The sequence below is a fragment of the Aythya ferina genome (genome assembly GCF_964211825.1).
Source record: "Aythya ferina genome assembly, chromosome: 1".
In the NCBI taxonomy this organism is placed as follows: domain Eukaryota; kingdom Metazoa; phylum Chordata; class Aves; order Anseriformes; family Anatidae; genus Aythya; species Aythya ferina.
In genome coordinates, this window is record NC_140296.1 from 205,983,437 (window position 1) to 206,004,623 (window position 21,187).

General features: G+C 52.1%; 2 protein-coding genes across 2 annotated transcripts in view; both read left to right on the forward strand.

The window, feature by feature from the left end:
* UBE2H (ubiquitin conjugating enzyme E2 H) overlaps positions 1–21,187 on the forward strand; it is a 44,849-nt gene that overhangs the window by 345 nt on the left and 23,317 nt on the right. The window lies entirely within an intron of this gene.
* Positions 378–21,185, forward strand: LOC311424906 (uncharacterized protein; the record flags this gene model as incomplete). Its single annotated transcript, XM_084500423.1, has 9 exons — positions 378–392; positions 864–928; positions 4,751–4,858; positions 4,947–5,072; positions 9,197–9,354; positions 14,159–14,261; positions 16,035–16,126; positions 16,258–16,282; positions 16,379–21,185. 9 exons carry the CDS (start codon positions 378–380, stop codon positions 16,863–16,865), a joined length of 1,179 nt encoding a protein of 392 aa, XP_084356549.1. The 3' UTR covers positions 16,866–21,185.

The window sequence follows — 21,187 nt, forward strand, 5'->3', positions numbered from 1 at the left end:
CGTATCGCTTCTCCTCCTCCCGGTGTCCCCCCGGTATCGCCGACCCCCTTTTATATCGCGACACCCCCCTTTATATCGCGATATTCCCCCCTTTTTATCGCGACACCCCCCTCTTTTATCGCCACCCCCCCCCCTCCTTTTATCGCCCTTTTGTCAGGCCGGGCCCAGGCCTCGCCTCACAGCAAGGCCGGACGGGGCCCCCCCCACAGCCTGGAGCCCCCCCCTTTATCCAGGGAAAGGCCTCACCCCCCAAAAAAAAATCCCAAATCCCCCCTTATTTTCCTTTTTTTGGGGGGATTTTTCCCCTTTTTTGGCACCCCCCCTAACCCTAAGGGTGCCCCCCTCCAGCCCCCTCCCCGTTAACCCCCCTGCCCGCTATGAGGACTCCCAGGGTGGCCCCAAACCCCTGAAAAAAAGCCCTTTTTGGGGTTTTTATTAGGGTTATTATCCCCCCCCCCGTGATGGCAGCCTGCCCTTCACCAAGCTGCCAGCTTCAGGGCTTTAAGTTAGGGTTTATTTTTTATTTTGGGGGGGTTTATCTCCAAACAAACCCTTATTAGCAGGTGGGGAAAGGGCTTTTTGGGGCCGGGAGGAGGTCCCGTTTATGTAACACGCCAGGTTAGGGTAGGTTTCCCCCCCCCTCTCAGCCTGGATCTGTTTATATTTTTCCTTCCTTCTTTTATTTTTTTATTTTTCCCCTCTTTTCTCCTTCTTGCCCCTCGGTGGGGGGGGCAAATCCTTTTCCCCTGCCTCCCTCCGGGATGGAAAACATCAGGAATTGGGGTATGGGATCGCTTTATTAATAGGTTTTGTTTACAAGGCAGCGGCGTGCGCCGAGGAGGGGGGGACACGGATGACAACAGCCCCCAAAATCTTCCCCAGGACCTCCCCGAGCAAGACCCGGAGCTGCCCCCTCCGAGAGCTCGAGGTCTGATTTCGGTCCCGGCGAGATACCCAAACTTATTTGGCTTTTGGGGTTATTTTTTTAGGGGTTTTGGGGGGTTGGGGGGGGGAAAAGGAAGAGCGCCGCCGTTCGTGGCTGGTCGAAGGAAACTTGTGCTGACGTTCGGCGTGCTCGCTGCTCCCCTCGGCGTATTTTGGTGGCGGTGGTTGTTTTTTTTTTTGTTGGTTTTGTGTTTTTTTTCTTTTTTTTTGAGCAAATAGGAAACGAGCGGCGATCACGGCTGAATCGGGGCTATTTTTATCCGGGGGTTTAAAGTTACACACACGGCGAATCGGGGCCGGGAGGAGGGTCGGCGATTCCAGCTGCTTGGGTTTATTTTGTTGTTGTTGTTGTTATTTTTTTGTCCCTTTCTCCCCCCAAAAAAAATCACGGATAGGGCCAACACCAGGAGGGCACCGAGCTGCAGAGGGGCCGAGGCCCGAGCTGAGCTGCTGCCTCTCTCCTTTCCCCTCCCCCTGCCCTTTTTTTTTTTTCTTCCTTTTCTTGATTTTTCTTCCTTTAGAAGCCGGCACCGCGGCGTTTTGGGAGACAAAGAGCAGCTTTTCAGAGCCAGCAGCCTTCCTGAACCCTCTCCTCTCCCCTTTTCCCATTTCCAGAGGCGCCGGGGCCGTGCGCTGGTAGGTTTTTCAGCCCTCGACACCTCCTTTCTGCTCTCTCCCTGACAAAAGAAACCCGAGGGTGGCTCTCCCCGGAGCCCAGCTCTCCTCATCACCCCGTAACCCTCGGTGTTTTTGGGGTTTCGAGCGGCCGGCGTCCTGCGGCCAACAAACTTGGGAAGTTGTGCGTGTGTCAGATGACTGCTCGCCGCTCCTCCCTCCCTCCCTCCCTCCCCAGCCTTTTTTTTTTTTTTGGTTGTTTGCCTCCCTAGGCCCCGCTTTTGCCCCCCCGAGCCCTAAAAACAAATCCCGGGGGGAGCCCAAAATTAGGATTTGCCCTGAACCCCCCCCTTTCCAGGTGCCTTTTGGTGGGCACCGAAGGATTGGGGGCGTCTGGAGGAATGTTTGTGGTGCCCGCACCCCCCCGGGGCTGGAGGGTTTTGTTGTCGCGGCGCTTTTCTCCCCGTTTCTGCTGCCATTTTCGTGGCGTTTTTCCCTTTTCGGCCTCTTTTTCGCCTTCCTGCTGGGGAAATAACGGCGGGGATCCGTGCTGGGGGGGTGCCTTTAGAGAGAGGGGGGGGCACAGCTCGAGCAAACGCCTCCTCCCCAACCTCTGACAGCTTCAGGAGCCGAGCGGGGGCTTTTGGTTTTTAATCATTTTTAATTTTTTCTCCCCGTTTTCCAATCCTAACGCATCCGGGGGCCTTTTGTGGACACCCCCCCCTCTTTGTGAGCGGGGAAGGGGGGAGCTCAGGATTTCCCCATGAATTTCCAGCGGGGAAAAAAGGGGGGAGAGAGCCCCTTGCTTGGGGTTTTTAATAACCCCTCCTGGGCGAGGATGTGCTGAAACTCTGAGTCACTCATTGTTTCTCCCCTGCTCACGCTGCAGCCGCCGTCCCCGTGTCCTAAAGGGGGGGGGGGGGAAGGTTTTCAGCCCCATTTATGACCCCCAAGACTTCTCCAGGTGACCCCAAACCCTGACGGAGCCGGGGGGCGCCGTGCCCGCACCCCAAAACCTTTTGGGATCCGCCGGGCGCCGATTTGTGGAGGAAAAGGGGAGCGCCCCCAACTCCGGGCTCCTGATGGAAGGGGTTGGGGGGGGGGGGATCTTTTTGCTTCCCCCCCCCCCGAGCTTTTAGGGGCGAGCCTTCGGCCTCCTCCTCGCCGTGTTTTTGCAAGCGAGAGGCCTCGGGCAGAGCTCGCAACTCCGCGGATTGGTTGCTCTGTTACTACCCGGAAACCACGGCCGGGGCGGAGCGAGCCGCCAGCTGATGGGGGAAACCTCGGCCCCGAGGCCTTCACCCCATCAAGGGGGGAGCACTTGGGGGTCCCCGAGCCCCCCCTGGATCCCCGACGGCCGCCCCGGAGCCGCCTTTTATTGTTTTACACCGGGAGTTGGATTTGGTGTTGATTTCTTTTGTGGCTGGATGCTCCCGGCTCTATTTTTAAGCAACGGGGCTGGCAGTGGGGGAAAAAAAGGAAGCGGTGCCCTGCTCGGTGCGTGGAAGGAATTAAAAATAGTGCCTGGATCACCAGGAATCTCCCAGTTCCCACCAGGATCTCCCAGTTCCCACCAGTTTACGGGGTCGTGGAGCTTTCGGGTCTTTTCCCTGCCTTAATTTTAGGCTCGTCCTGAGGAATAAAAGCACCGAGCTCACCCCCCGAGCCTTTACTGCTGGCAACCCGCTGTGTGCTCTGCAAAGACGGGCCGAGGGTAGGCCGGGCTTTGTTTTGGGGCTAAAATTCCTCTTTTCTGCCCGTCGCAGCGGGCTTATCGGCCGGCTTGAACCCCTTCCAAGGGCGCGTTGAGCAACGGGGCCGTCACGTGCCTTTGTTCTCCTTGGCCTGTCCCCAGGGGAAGAGGAGAGCGAGCGTTGTGCTGGAATGTCTTGTTTTGGTAGGGCTCTGCGGCCGGCTTTCCCTCACCACTTTTGTTGTTTTTTTTCCTTTAAGGAGAGACGATTCTGGAAAAAAATCCTTTATTTTTTCCCCCATCGGGATGTGGATTTCCCGAGGCCGTGCCGCGCTGCCTCCTGCTCTGCCTTAAACAGGTCCCCGGGGACGAGGGGAGCGGCGTGGTGGCACCTGGGGACGAGCAACGAGGTGCTCGTGGTCTGTTTTTTGGGGCTGGGAGAGCCCCAAAACTCCTCACCCCACACCCTAAGAGCTGCTGGCACAGCTCGGGGGTTATAAATAAACCCCAACTCAACGCCACCCGGGGCGGGCAGAGCTACCTGCCGTGGTGGGACCCTAAATCCCCGCTTTGTCCTGCCCAAACCAAACCAAAAGGAGGCAGAGGGGTCTCGGTTGCCTAAATACCAACTTTTAGGGCATCCTCTTGATGTTTTTAGGGCTGAATGTGGCATTTTGGAGCCTTCCCCTGCCTGGACGGGCTCTTGGCTGGAGCTGGAAGTCCTCCACTTTAGGGTAACTAATTATTTCCCTGCCTCAAAGGGATTTGGGGTGTTCCCAACAGCGAGGCAGCCTATGCTGGGGCTCCGTGCCTGGTTCTTAGGACCCTACTGTTGTGGGATCGCTGATGAAACGAATCTCGGAGGCTGTTTTTGTGCAGTAACAGCTGGATTTCAGTGAAAAACAGGTGGCTCGTGTTGTGAAATGGTGTCCCCGTGCTGCCGGGCCTCTGTGCCCGCTGTCATTTATGGGATCAGGGGGTGCGGGGATCCCCGCGGGCTCGGCCCCGTACGAGGGGGTCGTGGTGCGTGTCAGCGTGGCTGTCGTGTGATCCCGGTGAGTTTTTGGAAGCCCGTCTCGCTGAGCGTCCTCCCACGTGTCCAGAACCAATAACAGGGACTTGTAACAGGGCTGGGAATCTCCCAAACCCATTAAATGCCTCACTCTTGTAGGATCACCCAGAAGCTGCCCCACAATGAGGCTCTGCGTGCTGAATATTGCCTCTAATCCGTGTGCGTGCCTCGTCCTGGCTGTGCAGCATCATTAAAGTTAGGTTCTGGGATATTTTTTTAATTAAAACACCGATGTTGTGGAAATCCTAAAGCCTTGCGGGGTGCTCTGCGTGCAGCCAGAGGCAGGATGGGGCTGGGCCGTGCTGCCTGCTCTCAGGGGAAGCAGGGCCGTGCTGTAATTTTGGGGTGTTTTGAGAAGAACACAAATTAATTACTCCTTCACGTGCACTTTCCTCCTCATCCCTTTTCTTAAATTTCTCTTGAAGCGAGGCGGGGCGGCAGGAGCTGGCCGGGCTTTTAGGAAGGGAGCCCAAAACCAGCCCCGTTGTGGCGTTACTTCCCTCTGAGGCCATCTCAGCTCAGATTTTTGCCAGGTTTTTTCCCCTTTTCTCCCTGCTCGGCCCCTTCGGCCGCTCCGATCTAATCGCTCCATCCTCATCTTCGTTCCCCGTCATCTTCCAGTTCCTCAGACTTCCTGATAACGATCTGCCTGTGGATTTACAGCCTCTCGGAGAAAGGTGACTTCACTCCCTCGTGTAGCCGTTACCATTTCCCTGCAAACGGGGCTGATCCTGGACCAGGACTGAGGTTGGTTTTGTTGTCGTCACCACTGCAGCTTCCAGGAGCCGTCCTGCGCCCTTAAATCATTCGATTTCTTCTCTAGAGCAAATTCTTTCTGCCTTCAGAGCAGCCAAACCACTCAGAGTTCATTTTTTTTTGGCGTCCCGTGTTCCAGAGCAGGTAGAGGGCGTATCTGCGCGGACGGTTTTTAAAGCATTGTTGTTATTTTCTTGACTTTAATCCCTTTTAACCTGCAAGTTTCAGAGCCTACCTGCACAGCCTGCCTGCAGGTCACGCAGGAATGATGTGCAGAGGCTTCCAGATATTGGTGAGGCAGCGTGGGGAAGGGGTTTTCAGTCCAGCCACTCGGTTATTCTCAGAGGGTCGAATAATTTCTTTTCTTTTCTGAAGGAAAATAATTTCTTTTCCTTCAGAAATTATTACGTTTCCTTGGTGCCTGCCTTCCTGGGAGCAAATGCTGATAGAAACGTAAAATATTTTCTCTGAGATTGTACAAATAGCGCGTCGGGGTGGGTTAATCTAAAATATTCTGTGCTATTTGGGTGTAGCCAGCTTCATTTTTTTGCGATACTCCCTTAAATAGGATCGTTTTAAGGGAGTGTTTGATATTTGATTGGGTAATATTTCTTATTATCCAATACTAATATTTAATAATTTGATATTGGATAATATTTAAATAATATTTTAATCTTGGATAATATTTCTTATCCAATCCCTTCGGGGGCGCAGGGATTTCTCACCTGCCTGCTCCCGTGCTGCTCACCCCAAATCCGAAAGAGCTGGGGGAGGTGTGGGACGGTGCTCGGGGTTGGTGTGGCCTTCAACGAGGTGCCTCGAAGAAAACACTTGATGTTTTTTAAATACTAAAAACAAAGAAACAACCCAAAACACGCGGTACCGAAGCGGGCTGCCGTGTCCCCGCTTCACCTCCCGCGTGGTAGATTAACAGCTGCGATGTTGCAAGGATGGATAAATTATTAACTGCACTGCTTCGTTTTTTTGTTATTTTTTTTGGCCCTTTGCTTTGCTTTGTTTTGTCTCGACGGCGGCCCGATCGGCCACGTGCTGGAGCCGTGAAGCGAGGAGTTGGGGTGGGGAGAATGTCCGCTAGGACACCCGCTTTTTGGGGCAGAAAAATAAAAAAAAAAATAAAAAAAAAAAAAAACAACAAATAAGAACCTAAAGCAGGTTGTCTGCTCAGGGCTGGCTGGGGCTGGAATAAAACTTTGCTCTTCCAGGTGTTTCTGGATCTAAATGGTACTTAAAAACTACAGTTTAACATCAGTTTTAATCGCCACTTTGAAGATTTGAGATTCATCTTGGTTTTAGGGGCAGGTGAAGCTGCTTTGAGTCTTGCTTAGCCAGCTGTGAATGGCTTGAAGGCCTTTTTTATTCCAAAAAGAACCCAGTTTGGCTTTCGGATGCGTTTATGGAGAGAGTTTGTTGGCTTTTTCTTTTAAACCCAGTTTGACCCTTGGGATTGCTGCGCCAGGAGGAAGCTGATGCTTTGGAGACGTGGAGGAGCGGACGGTGGGATGGAATTGGTGATGGATGCAGAGCAGAACTGCTCATCGTGTCCTGGTGGTGCCCAAACTTCATTTTTAGGAGCAGAGAGAAGTTATCTCCTTGCAGTGAGAGCTGCTTCATCAGAGGAAGACTTAAAGCTGGTGGAAGCCGATTCCCTTTTACCATCTCCTTTCTGCTGAAGCCAAACGGAACCGGTTACATCTTTCTCCTGCCTAATATCATTAATTAATCCTCGCCGACCTGCCCCTCAAATCTTTAAAGCCTCCACGGATAAATGGGAACTCGTGCAGGGCGCTGGTTTCATGTAGCAGCCATGCAAACCCTGAACCTCACGAGAAGTGGGCTGCTTTTCGTGATGCTTCTCGAAGGTGTCAGCTTCGTGGCCAGCAGCACGTGGGGAAGAACTCGTGGTGGAACTGATTTCCCTGAAAGTTTTGGGGCCGGCCTTGCTTCGTGATCCCCTGTAAGGCAAACAAGGCTCCACCAGCCCTTCCAGGAGCCAGGCACTTGTGGAAATGTCAAATCCAACCCTGGTGTGACTCAGCACCCTTCAGCTTGCCCCTCGGTGCTACCAGAGGAACCTCCCACTTTCTTTTCTTTTCTTTTTTTTTTTTTTTCCTCTTAAGGCTTTCGACCTGCCGGTTGCGAAATGAGGGAAGCGGCGAAAAGAAGGAAGCTAAATCAAAAAGAAGGAAGCTAAATCGTTGTTGCTTTGTTTTTGGGGCCTCCCGTCGCAGGTAACCCAATACCTGTGGCCTGACAGAGGAATCGGGGTGAGCGGAGATCCCAAAAGGAGAACGTGGCTCGGAGGGACAGAGGGGGAGACGGTGACAGCTCCCAAGTGGAGTTGTCAGAAATCAGATCCTGGTAACCTCGTCCCGGAGCCTGTGTGCCTTGAAAGGGAAGGTATGCAGGGAGGTGTGAGCTTCCCCTCGCCCTGCCCAATGGCAGTAGCTGCCCCGTGAAGGGAGCTCCCTGCTAGCACTGCTTCACCCTTTTAAAAATCTTAAAATTTTAAGACCTTACTGAATTTGAACACTTTGCGCAAAGATTTGTGCGGAGATCTCGGATGAAAACAGAGTCTGGCTTGCTTGCAGCTGCTGAGAAACTTAATGGTAACCTTTTCTCTTATTTTGAACTTCCCGGTTTCTGCCCCGTTTCCTTTTGTTTGCTGTTGGCAACGTGACCAGAAGCTTGCCATAAAAAAATAAAAATAAATAAAGGTAGATTTAAAGACTTTCCTCATTTGGGCCACGAAGGAGGAGAGTCCACCAGTAAACGGCCGTGCTCTGCTACCTGTGCCCAGGGGAATCTCCGAGCCCTGGCTGTGAGAAGTGCAAACCAGAAGAAATGAATCCCCGTGGCCTCAGCGAGGTGCTGGAACTGCGAGTCCCTTTCTAAATTATCAGACTTCCACTTGAATTTCCTCGGGATGATTCCGGGATTTGCGTCTTGCCAAATGGGGAAAAAGAGAAAATGGTGAACCTGAAACGATGAGCAGGAACGTCCTCGTGATGTTAAGCCCCTGCATCGAGGAGAAAGCTCGAGGAGGAGGCGTTCCTTTGCTCCTAAAGGCACCCCACAAACCTGTCTGCTCTAAAAGAGGTGAGAGAATTTGCTGACCCGCTGCGGCGAACTCCGTATTGAGTCCTGCGAGGCTTATTGACCGCTTAAACCACCTGCCCACCTCTGGTGTTCAGCTCAATTTTACGGATTTAGTGCCTAGATTGGCTGGGAGAGGAGCTTTTGGTCCTCGGCACGCGGTGAAGCCGAGGGATTAGGTTCTCGTGGTGGGATTTGGGGCCATCGGATCCGAATGTGGGAGCTCCTCGCCCTGAGCTGCTTGCCGTGGCTTCGTGCAGGTCCTCAGCTGCGCCCTCCTGCCTCACCTCTGCAGGGATTTGCCGAAGAACTTGGCCTTTCGGACCGCCCTGCTTCAGTTTGTTTATTTATTTATTTTTTTAAATGTCATCTTTTGTGAAAGGAGAAATCTTTCATCGCTTCGGCGTGATGCGTCGGAAAAAGATTTCGAGTCGAGCAAAGATTTGTGCCTGCTTCCTCGTACCCAGGAGCACGTTTTGTTGGGTTATTTGATCTGCACAGGTTCCAGCAAATGAGATCTGAGCAAAGGGTGCTTCAGGAGACCCGAACCCTCCTTGTGCCTCTGCTTAGCACGTGTTTTTTCAGTGCCTTCCAGGCTTTTTTCCTCCTTTTGGCTTTTATTTGGATTTTTTTTCCTCAAGGGGGGGATGGTGGCTGAGAACAGCTTATATTTTAAGAAGCTGGCTGGAGTCTGCTCCCGTTTCTGTCTCGTTAGAGCCAAAAGTTTGTCCCGCACTCACAAATATTGCACTTGGTGTAGTTTCCTTTTTTCACTGGCACTTTGTTTGCAAGAGCTTCCTGCGTGGCGAGGCTGGGGTGTAGCTGGAGTCATCGGGGTCAGGAGCTGCGCTGGGGCTTTGGGGTTTTGCTGCTTTTTTCTTTTTTTTTTTTTTTAAGAGCCTCAGCGTACAGCCAGGTGAGTCCTTAAGTTGTCCTCCGTGCCTCTTGGTGGCTCCCAAAGTCGGATTTCTCTCCTGCTGCCTGAAGTTTGTTGTAATTAGGACACTTCAGGGCTTTCTGCGGACTCAGACAGCGCGAGGAGCAAGTCCTGAGGCACGTGAAGCCCGAAATCCCCTGAAGGTTTCACTTCAAATAACCGGGGACCTGCTGCTGGGCACCTGGGAGGAGAAAACAGCCTTGGGTGCGTGGTGCTGCAGTGGTGAGTGCTCTTCCTCCCCTTCTCAGGGGGTTTCAGACCTCAGGAAATGCCCCCCTCGTTCCTCAGCAGGACGTAGGATGGATCAGAAGCCGCCACCACCAAAGCCAGAGGATTTCGGTTTGACTCCCCGTCGGGTTCTTCCCTTCCAAAACCTCCCAGGAGGCGCGTGAGGACTCCGCGGGTGAGCGCATCCTCCTTGTGGGAGCTGGACGGAGCTGCCCAGGCTGCCCAGTGAGTCACAGAAAGCCCCAGCAGCCGTTTTTAGGTCATTACCAACCCGGGCTAAATTTAGGAGATGAGGCAGAAGCCTGAGGCTTCGCATCCAGCCTCCTTGCTTGGCTCCTGGGCTGTTGGCTCGGGCTGCGCCCCTGCGTCTGCTGGAGGTGATTCCCTGCCTGCTGCTGCTGCTCCTGGAGCAGGTAAAGCACCAGAGCTGCTAAATAACACCCTGCGAGGCGGAGGGGGAGCTCTTCATCTCACAAATTATGAGCTCAAACCCCATCTGGATTGATGGCACCTCCAGGAGGAGAAGCCTGTCCTGTGTCTGATGGACCCTGCATCGACCGCCTGCTACTGGAGGTGTTCACGAGGCCCAGGTATGCTCCTCTCATTAAGGATGCTCCTCTCATTAAGGATTCTCCTCCTATTAGCATTAAAACACCCCTCGAGCAGACAGCATCCCCTCCCTCCTCGCTCTGGAGCCTCACATCCCTGCTAAAATCGCAGAGATGAGTCAAAAAAGGGGGAAAAAAACAGTTCTGCTGAGGGTACGAGTGAAAATTTGAAGCCTGCTGGGAGCCGAGCAGTGCTTCTGCACCTCCGAGCTGGTCTTGATTTATTTTTTTCCTTTGGTTGTTTCGGGATCCTGTTTGTTTGCTGCTTAACTGGGGGGTTTCTGGGGATTAAGTGTGTTATAAAAAGTGGTTTAGAGCGCGTCGAGTCGCCTTAATTCTGATTTATTGGAGGCGTGTTTGGCTTTGGAAGGCTCTGCCGGGGGTCACCTGGAATTGGGAGCATCTGGCAGAGGTCGCTGCTCGGCTTTTTGTGCTGCCTCCTGTGAGCTTTGGGTGTTTTTTTTTTTTTGTTGTTTCAGCTCATTTCTGAAAGAGGAGGCGCTTCGAACTCGGGGACAAAATCCCCCTTCCCAGGCAGCTGCGCCGCTAACGACCGAGCTGCGTTAATTAACTCTCCCTGCTCTGAGGGTGACCCGACCAGACGATGTCAAGGAATCTTCTCTTTTGGCTGGATTTAACTAATTACAAACAGTTTCTGCCTTCTCTCTCCGGACCAGCAGTGGCCCACCGGTGGCCTGGCTCGAATCGTGGCTCTGGATGCGAAACTCGGTCGCAAAATTCAGTTTCAAGTTGCCTGCTGCTTTTTTTTTTTTCCTGAGCCACGTCATAAATCTGAGGTATCGCTGTCCCCGCAGGAGTAGCTGGAGGCCAGTTGGTGTCCCCCCCGGCTAGCAGAAACACGCGGGCGTTAATTGGGCTGCTTAATTTGTCGGAGGGTCCCCTGGGCTCTGCCGATGGGCCTCTCGTTAGGGGACCGAGCGAGAAGGGGCTAATTAAGCCCCTTCTGATGGACTAGAGCAAGCTCTTGGCTCGGAAGCAAGAGGGGCCGGGAGATGGAGCTGCTCCTGACCTGAGCAAACACAAACTCGCCCTGTTCTGCTCCCCCTCTGGGGAAGGACTTCGGACTTTGGCAGGGGGGAAGCTCCAGGAACCTTTTCCAAGGGCTTCGAGGTTATCGGCCCTGAGAGCTCCTTCCAAACCCTTCCAGGGAACGTTCCTGGTCTGCCCCTGGGGCTCGGCGAGGTTGTTTCGGAGGAAACCACCGGGTCGGGGCACCGAGGACTGCGTGTTCCCTGTTTTTTAGTCTTCACATTGTTGCATTTCTTATTTTTAAAGATTTTTTTTTCCCTTCCTCCCATTGTGGCGGCGCCGCGTGCGCCAGAGCAGCTCGGATGCCCCCTGCGAGGTCGAGTTTTCTTCGTGGAGCCTTCACCACCGGGACAGAGGCAGCCACAGCACTCGGGACACAGCCTGGATGACCTCGTTGTCTCTTTCTTCTTGCACAAAAGCCTGGCCTGCAAAATCCAGCAGGTATTTTGGAGGATTCAACGCCGCGTGGCCACCGGCCTAGGGCGAGGGCTCTCTCCGGCTCTGCCTCGGTGAATTTTTGTCCGTGGCTGGCGAGCTGGGGCCTGCTGCTGCATTCCCAGCCCCGAACAAAGCCCCGAAGGCTTTGTTCAAGCTTCTTCCTTGGCAACCTTTCTGCCCCAGCCCTGACGCTCGCCTTTCCGTTGCACGAGGAAGCTCGTGGGGGGATCATTGTTCGTCTCCGGGTCCGGCTCTTTTCATGTCTTCCTCTCGAACACAATGTCGCCTTCTACCTTAAAACTCCAGGAAAATCCTGCACGGTTAATCCTTTGGGAAAGGCCAAAGGATTAAATTCTTCCTCAGAAGAGCTCCAGGATTTTAAAAACCTTTTTCTTTTTTAAAGGTGAGCGTTTCGATTTCGCTTCTGGCTCCCAAACTCGGGGCTGGATGCAAGCGGAATCGCCGAGCCTGGCTGGCGATTTGTGATTCTTTAAATTTCCAGGGGTGATAAATGAACTTTTTGCAGGTGGTTTGCTCATTAAGCAGCAAGGCCACGCCGTGGTGGCCGTTAGTGGCTCGGGGGGGGGTGGGAAATGGTGTGCACAGACCCCGAGCTCAGCCTTGGGAGCGCGTCTGCTGGGATTTTTGGAGACCTGAGCTCGGCTCCAGCTCCCAGGCCAGGCGCAGGAAGCTGAGCCCGTCTTATAAAGGAACCCAGCACATACAGGTGGCCAAATGGGCTGAAGGGAATAAAGCAGAGGCCAAACTGCTTGCCCTGCACACTTTGTGTGTCTGGGACGTGGGATCCAGGTTGGGGATCTCCAGAGGAAGCGCTGGATACCCCACACAGTAAGGATACGAGGGATAAGTCATTTAGCAGGGGTGACAGTGGCACGTGGGGTGGTGGTAGGATCTGTGTACCAAGCTGTCGTCCACGGGAAGCCCTACACCTTTTCTTTCAAGCCCTACACCTTTTCTTTCAAGCCCTACACCTTTTCTTTTACACCTTTTCTTTCAGCCCAACCGAGCTGGCTTCCTGCTTTGGTGCATTTTGTTTGTTTTTTTTCACCTTTCGGACTGCAGATGACCCAGAAAGAAAGAGAACAGCGTCTGTAGGCTCCGACTGCTGCGTGCAAGGGAGGTTTGAAAGGTGCTCATCCCTAAATCCCTTCTTCCTGCGTTGCTTTGAGGGCAAACAGGGTTCGGTCTGTGTTGGAAACCGTGCCTGTGGTTGTCATAACGTGGCCAGGCCTGCTGTAAGGCAGCTCTCCCTCCATCCTTCGGGGCTTAAAACAACAAAACAAAGCTCGGTGTGGAAAATCCCACCCGAGCTGTTCCTCTAAGACGTCCTTTCCTAACAAAACCGGGGTGGGGAGAAGTAAACGTGATCCCTCCAGGAGTTGTGGGGGGCTCCTTGCTGGGGCACAGGCGAGGAACAAATCCGCTCCTTATTTTTGCACCTGATTTCGAAATCCTTATTTTTGCACCTGACTTCCAGCAGGCGTTCTGCCCTGGTCTCTGACTTCAGATCTGTGCCTGCCTGGTGTGGACGTGGTATCAACAGGCTTGTTAATGAGCGTTGTGTTAACGAACCTGTCGGTGTAAGCCCCTCTGTGTAGGTAATTGCTGCGTGGTGCTGTTCGTCCTGAGGATTTCCTCCTGCTAGCGAGCAGCCTGCGTCGTCTGCTGAGCCCCAGCGGCTGAGGAAGAGCAGAATGCGCCTCCTTCTTGGGGAAAAAAAGGAAAAAAAACACATTTCTAGTGGTTTGCAAGGCTCAGAAATCCCCAGGTGCCTCGGGGTGCGACCTGCCCTGAAACCACCTGCGTGGGGAAGGGCATCGCGCGTTTCTGCAGGTCTGGCTTGAAGCCACCCAGCAGCTTTACCCCGTGTCACCCGAGGTCAAGGGAACTGTTCTCATCCCCAGTTTGTTTGCTCTTGCTTCCTGCACCCACGCTGTAGAAACGCTGGTTGTTTCTGAGGCTTGTTGTGAAGTTTTTTGGATTTTTTTTCTTTTTTTTTGAGGCCTGGCAGATTAAAACCCTTTTTGAGGCACTCAGGACTGCAGGAGCTTTTTGCTTTAATGGCAAAGTATTCTGTAAGAAACGAATGTAACTCGTGTCCTGTTCTTCAGAGGGAGAAATAATTCCCAAAATATCTTTGAGAGACCTTTCTGCCTTCATGGTAGGTCAGGAAATGGGTGACAGCTCAGGCCCAGGATGTTGGACGTTAAGCGTGTGAGCTCAGCACACTAAATGTTGTTGAATGCTTAAAGATGAAGCTTCACGGGGACTGGCACTGCTCAATTTTCCCTGGCACTGCCCACTTCGATGCTTGCTCCGGGCTCTGAGTTTATTTAGAGTTGAAGCACAGCTTGCTCTAGATAGCATTTTGCGTGGTTGTTGCAGTCTTGATTCTGAAGAAGGTTGAGTATTTACAAATTTCAATATGACAAATATTCAATATTTCAAATATTTCAATATTTCAAATACTAAAATATTTGAATATTTACAAATTTTAAAAAAAAAACAACACGTGGATGTGAGCTAGTGCTGCATCATGGGGTATTTCCACGATGTTTTAGGGTTGTTTTAGGGTTATTAGGAACCCTAAAACAGCGCCCTGCTGTAGGTGCCTCAGTGTCCCTGGTGCGAGAGGTGCCTGCGGAGCCGCTCATTCTCGTGTTCCTGCTCTGATGTTTCAGGTCTCTGCCCCAGCTCTTGGTTTCTGGCAAAGGATCAGCAACGCAGGCTCTTCCACGAGGCTCTCCCACAGATCCAGCTCGTAAGATCCAGCAGCACATCCCAGTAGGTGCCCCACAGCATCTTTTCCCAGTCCCATTTCCCAACCAACCCCTTTGTACCTGTCACAAAGGCAGCCCGAGCAGCTGCCCATCTCACTCCCCTCACATCTGCTTATCACCCGCAGCGGTTCTTGGTGTGCTGCCAGGCTTTTCGCCCTAAACCAGCCTTTCCTGGTCTCAGTCTCACCTCTGCTGGGGCTGTAGAACAAAATAGCACCGAGCTGTGCTCCTGGAGGGCTGCAGGGAGCTCTGTGTTGTACACAAAGTCCTGGACAGGACTTCTGGGGTCGTTGTTCCTCCACCCAGCCCCGGTGTTTGAACAGTTCAAGCTCGAGCGTGTTCGTGCGGTGCCTCTTTTAGCGAGGGCTTCAGGATTTTTGAAGAAGAGGCATCCCGGTGTGCAGTGTGTACTGAAACAACTTGCAGGACTCCTTTAACACCCTTTAAATTCGGCGTTAGGATGTAGCTCGAGCTGCTGCAGCTCTCTGCGTGCCCTCGGGGAGTCTCTCTGGCCTGAAGGAGCATCCCTCGAAGGCAAGGAAGGGGAGCAAAGGATGGGGACTCCGTTCCCAGAACTAGCAACTGCTCGGTGCCAAAGCATCTTCTGTTCAACACAACCTAACTCGGGATGTACCAGTGTGAAAATACCCGCGTTGACTCTTTCTCCTTCCCCCCGTGAAGCTCTTCGTCGTGTTCAAAATGAAGAACTCGAGATTTCTGGCGCTCTCATAACCGAAAGCCCGTGCAGGAGCCCAGCTGCTCACCTCCTCTGTGCCTGTGACCACAAAGACGCCGTGCCCCGAGGGTTTTGAGTTCCCTGTTGCTGCCACTGAGGTGTCTGGATGTCCTCACGCTTCCTAAATGCCTGTGGAGCTTTATTGGAGCAAAGAAGCGAGTCAGCAAAGCCTGCAGGAATCCCAAAATTCATTTGAGGGAAAAGTCTTAGGCTTCCCGAGGACATCTTTTACTCCAAGTGAAGCATCCACCTGCGGGAGCACCACAAAGCGTTCTGGACCCAGCACGTTGCTGAGAAATGCTCTGTGGGGCACAGCCCCTTCGCAGCGCGGTTAAATCTCACGCTCGGCATCAGGTGTAGCACAGTTTGGAGCCAAGCTCTCAATTCTGTGGTTTTACAGCTCTGGTTTCACTTTCAGAAGCTTCTTTTTTTGCTTATTGAATTCTCGCAGAGAGAGGAAATCGACTGCACCGAACCCAACTGGAGAAAAGAAATGCTGCTGCTGGTGTTTTGTTTTTTTTTTTTCCTGCTCTTTCAATTGAAATGCACTTGAAATTTCTCGCTCGTTTGAGAAGTTTGATTATTCCTGCATTAAATACTTGGTTCCCACCAGTAAGCGCAATCGCCATGGTAACAAACTTCTCCTGATGGGAGCCGGAGCAGTGCAAACAGATCTGATGGCTCAGCTCAGAGGCAGATGCGTGGCCCTGCAAGCTAACGCTGCCGGCGTCTTCGGGGCTTCCAGCCACAGGTTTCCCCTGTGGCCAGCTGGAAATGTCAGCGTGCTCGGTACCCGATGATTTCCACCCTGTTCCTGCCTTGTCCTCACTCTTCTGGGAGGTTTGAGCGTTTGGCCAGAGGGTGCAGAGGGACACGAGTGCATTTCATGGGCTTTTTGCCTCTCCAAGCAGCAGTTCTGGACTAATTGCCCTTAAATTCTCTTTTTTTGGGTGGAGGGGACGTCGCTGTTGTGTTACGGCCGTGTGCAGTAGCATCAAATTGTCTTGATCACAACTTCATTCTGACCGCCTTTCATTACAGAATCACAGAATTGAAGGGATTGGAAGGGACCTCGAGAGATCATCGGGTCCAAACCCTCTGCCAAAGCAGGTTCCTTAGATCAGGCTGCCCAGGTAGGCGTCCAAACGGGCCTTGAATATCTCCAGAGAAATCTGGTCCTTTCAAGTCTGGTCCTTTCCCTTCGTATTTAAAAATCCCGTGTCTCAGCTTCTCACCTTGACGAATCCCCACCTTTCTCTTGGAGCACCTCAACGACCTTTCTCAGGCCAGTTTTGAGTGATTTCAAGCCTTTTCCTTCCGACGCACTGCTCCTGGGGCTGAGCAGCAGCACGTGGAGCACCAAAACTGAATTATTTCTCAGGCAGAGCTTTGCTCGATGCACATCGGGAGGCAAAAATACCCATCTGTCTGCTCTCTGTTCCTAAACGAGCCGGAGCTTTTCGAGGGAACAACACCAGGGCGACAACGAGCTGCTGGGTCTCCTGGAGGAAGAGAACGGCATCACTCCTCCCAACAAGGTACGAGGTGCACCTTGCTGGTGGGAGAAGACCAGTTTTGAAGCCTGGAGCGTCCTCTTTACAGGAAAAATGTTGCTTAGCTTCTAAATCAGTCGATAGCAGAGACTTTTCTGTCTGCTGGGGGAAGAAAGCTGCCTTTTCTTCGCCTTCTACCTCATCCTCGGTGCTCCAGCTTCTTGGCACGAGGCTCGGTGCACGGCAGCCAGACAGAAATCATCAAGAGCTCCAAAGAAAGCAAAGCCAGACCGGAGGGCTCGCTGGATTTACAGCCTCCTTCTCCCCGAGCCCCCGATGGTACCCCCAGTGTGGCTCTCGGTACACGTGGCTGTGCTAGGGAAGGGCTTTTTGACAGGGTTTCTGGTTACCAGGGTGTTTGTCTCGGGGAAATTTGCCATCCTTGACATGAAACCGTGGAGGGCGTGTGCAGAACGACTTAAAAATATTCTTTCTTGTCTGATTTCTCATCTCAGCTGGCTTAAAATCTGGTAGAGGAGCAGCGAGCGAGGGTTTTTTTTGAAGAAAAACTGAATTTCGAACAGGAAAGCAGGCTTGTGGGCCGTGTCCAAAATAAAACCCAGTAAAACCCAGCACAGGTTCCTGCTGTCGGATCGCTGGGAGTTTGGTCCTGCCAGAACCTGCACGAGGTGGTAAACTCAGCAAACAGCATCCGTGTTCCTGGCGCTTCAGGGAGAGCTGGGAGCAGAGCTGTGCCCTATAGCAATGGGAATAACGAGCTTGGGGGAAAACCGGTGGATTTTAATAAGGCGAGCGTGGTTTGCCCTGAATTCTCAAGAAGTTTCTCTGCTCAGGTCCTTCGTCTGGAAGAGGAGCTGTAGAGGAGTTTCTGTGAGTAATACAACACGTGGCAGGGATCCTTAGAAGGCAGGAACTTGCTTTCTGGTGAGACTCGAACCGAGATGCACGTAGATAAATGCACAATTTTATTTTTCCCTGAGGCTTTTCAGCTTTTTCCCCTGTCTCCTTCTTTGTGGCTGGGTGCTTGCGGCCACTCCTATCACCAGGCTTGCAAAAATATCTTCAGCGAAATATTTTTAGCTGGAAAACCGACTTGCCCAAGCTCATAATTTATATTAATTTCAAGGAAAACTAATGGAGGAGATCTGTTTTAAGGCTAAATGTTTGCCAGGAAAAAAAAAAACAGCCCTACAAACAAACTGGCCATCTGTTGGCCACGATGTTCACCTGGGATTTTGGGAGATCTGGGCGTGCTGTCGTACCCTAACAGATTTTTTTGTTCCTTCAGGCCTACAGCAGTGGGTGGCCCTCTGCGGGGCCACGTGGGAGGATGAGGGAATGGGAACTTGACCCTACAAGAGGCGAATCCACAGCGGCCGGTTTATTTTTGTCTTGCTTGGGCAGAATTGAAAGGTTTTGTGTGTTTTGGTGTGGGTTTTTTTTTTTGTCCCAAAGCAGAATGGGCAAAACGCTGCGGATCACTTTTTCTTCTGGCTGAAGAAACGATTTCCTACGAGCTCAACTCGGAACAATAGGGCCTTGATCTTGATCGGGGCCTCTGGGTGTCGCTGTCATGCTAATAGGGAGCACGTTTCAGACCCTATATAGGGCGTCTGCAATCAGCTGCAGCAAAAATTCCCTCCTGTCTCTCTCCTAGCAACCCCTTCTGAACTGATCATTCAAAATTCTGCTTTCCGTATCATCATCCAGACAGTTTTGACGCTTGCTGCCGTGAAAATTCTCTTAATAGCCTTGGGACTGCGATAATTTATCTCCGGGTCCTCAGGACTCCCTCCTGGTTCCTGTGGTCGTGATGTGGGACTGCTTTTGAACTCCTTACCCGTCGGAAACAGCACCCGATTTGCCTCCAGATTTTGCTGCTTTCTCCTGGTTCGTGCTCTGACTGTGCCAAAAAAAAAAGGTGAGGGGTTTGTGGGCTTCCCCTTAAACACCACGGGCACGGGAGCGTTTTCTGCACAGAATTGCATCAGGAGCTGTTGGAAGAGGTAGGGGAAAATCCTGGAGGTAGGCACAGCTATCCTGGGAGACGTGGCTTGGGGTGCCACTAAATACTTTTCATCACTTCTGATGAGCTCTGTGTTCGTGCCCGGATTCCTCACCGACCTGAAGAGCCCTTGGTTGTGGATGTTTTGCTCCAAATTATCGATCTTTTTTTTCTTGGGTCTTCCTGAAGCTGTATTTGGTTTGAAGTTTCAAAGTATTTGACTCCCTGGGAGCTACCTGGGCTCGCTGTGGGATCTGGCACCTGGCCCCTCATGCTCCAAATGCAGGCGAGGGGTTTTTTGTTGTGCCCTTGGCTTCCTGAAGCCCTGCACGTCTCCACAGTGACAACTCTCTTGGATCAATTATTGGTGTGTTTATGACAGGATTCATTTGGGATTTTCTTGTAAGGCTTTCACCCTACGGAGAAAAAAAATAAATCCATCTGATCTGAGCCAACAGTTGGGGCAGATTCTTGACCCCAAGAAGCATTGCCCTCATGGAGGAGCTTTCTGCTGTTCCCCAGCACTTTTCCCCTCTGCTTTTAGACATTTCCTTGGTACAGTTTATAGCTTTATAGCAACAGGGGAGATGAGGAAGCCTTCAGGTCTGCCTCGAGTCATCCTGGAGCCCTGGCTCGTGCATTAAATGTTTCCTGGGGATTGTGTGCACCAAGGGAATGGTTCTGAAGACCTTCATCCCTTCTGCTCTTGTTTTTCTAGGCTTCTGTGTTGATGGGAGGGCTTTATTGTGAAGTTCACCTTGCTCTGAGGTTGCCTATGCATGTTGATAAATAGTTTGGTTCCTCCCAAACCACATTTGCATCCCAATCCATGTTCCTTGTAAGAGTATAACTCACTCTTCTCTTTTAATAGGGATCTGAGGTCTTTGTCAGACAGGGAGAACCATCAAATACAGCACCGCACCGCTTACTAATTGCTTTTTTTTTAATTTGGGAGCACTTGGACTTGGGTCTGAGTGCAGAAAACTCCAATTTCATTTATGGCCAGCCTCAACTCGTGCAGCCTGCAGCTCGGAGAGCTGCTTTTTATTAAGTGGCTCTTGATTGAGTCCTGAGTAAAACCATTCGTGTGTCAGCCGAGCTGCAAAGCTGCTCTGAGTGCTAACATGCTCTGAGTGTTAAACGTCTCGCTCCGGGGCATCATCACACACAAGGGGTTGGTGTCGAGCCCCTGTCTGAGTGGGGAATGGTTCTCCAGTGCTTGTTTTTTCTTTTCAAAGGAGCTCAAACTCGGTCGAGCCTGTATTTAAAACATCCTGCCGTGGTGCTGGGTGGTGTGAGGAGATGTGGTGAGTGTCCCTTAACGCCAGGTCTGAAGCAAGCTCCTAAGCTCTTCTCCCCAAAGCTTCAGGGACGAAGCAAAGCCTGGTTTTTAGCAGAGAAATTTGCTAAATCTGTCACTGGAGGTGACAGCCAGCAGTGGGTGCCTTGCTGTTTGAACTCCAGGGCAGAGCAGCTTGTGCTGAAGCAGGAGAGAGCTGCTGAGCCAAACCAAACTGCTCCAAACTTCTCCCTCCTCTCATTGAGAACGAGTGGGGGAAAAATATTTCTGCATCCAAACCCTTCTGGAGCTGGTGCTGTGGGAAAACCTCCCCGATCTCTGTTGTGCTCGAGGAGCTGTCACAAACCCTGCTGGACCCTGCGGCTGGGACGTGGATCTCCTACACACGAGTAGAGGCTGCCAGGCTGAATCGCTCCTCCTGAATTTGGATTCTCTTCTTGTTGTGTGATGCATCCCAAGCAGGCTCCAGAGATGGTAATTGCGCCGAGAGCTTTGTTCCTGGGGGTAGGTCCCAAGCATTTACCTTCTGGTGGCTCAGGGAGGTGTGAGTGTGTTGCTTGGTGCCACGCAGATGAAGGAGCATCAGAATTACTGCTGCGAAGTCCAAATTTCTGCCCAAAATCTGTGCCTTGAGCAGCAAGGAAACTTCTTTGCATCGGGGGCAGGATCGTGGTTGTGGAAGGGGACCTGGCTTCGGTTCCTTTTAGTCCAGGGGTTTCTGCCAAGCTTGCTACAAAGAATTTAAGCATTTGTTGTTCAACCCTGTGCTCTCGCCCTCTTCTCAAAGCAGGGTGGCCTCAGAGGTGCAGAGCTGCAGCAATTTGAAGCTCAGATGGGAGAAAATCTTTGATTTCTTCCTCTGTTTTCCTGATGCTTCCCTCGCAGTTCACGTTACGATTACTGATTACAGGTAATTGCTGTAGGATGTTATTCCCAACCCATTAACCCTGATTCAGAGTAGGACCCTTCAAGTTTGGGTGCTGAAACATCGCCGCTCGTTGTCTCAGCTGTGCCTTGCTTGAAACGAAAACCTCGTGCCTTGCGGTTTGCTCCTCTCATCGGGGCAGGAGAAAAAACATGAAATGTGAGTAAAAAGAGCGACTTTCTGCTCCGAGGGAGGCAGCAGTGCTAACTGGAGGTTGCTCAACGCAGGGGCAGGGATCCTCGGGGCGTTGAGTTGCCTCTTGGTAACGTCATCGTGGTGGTTTGGTGGCTCGGATGTCGCTTCGATGTGTCAGGACGTGCAAATTGCAAGGTGCAGGGTGCTTTGAATACCTGGTTCTAAACAGTGTGGCGTCACGGGCTGTTAACAGCTTACCTGGCTCTGAGTAAGAGCTTTGTTTCGCGGATGAAACGTTTTCCTTGACTTGATTTC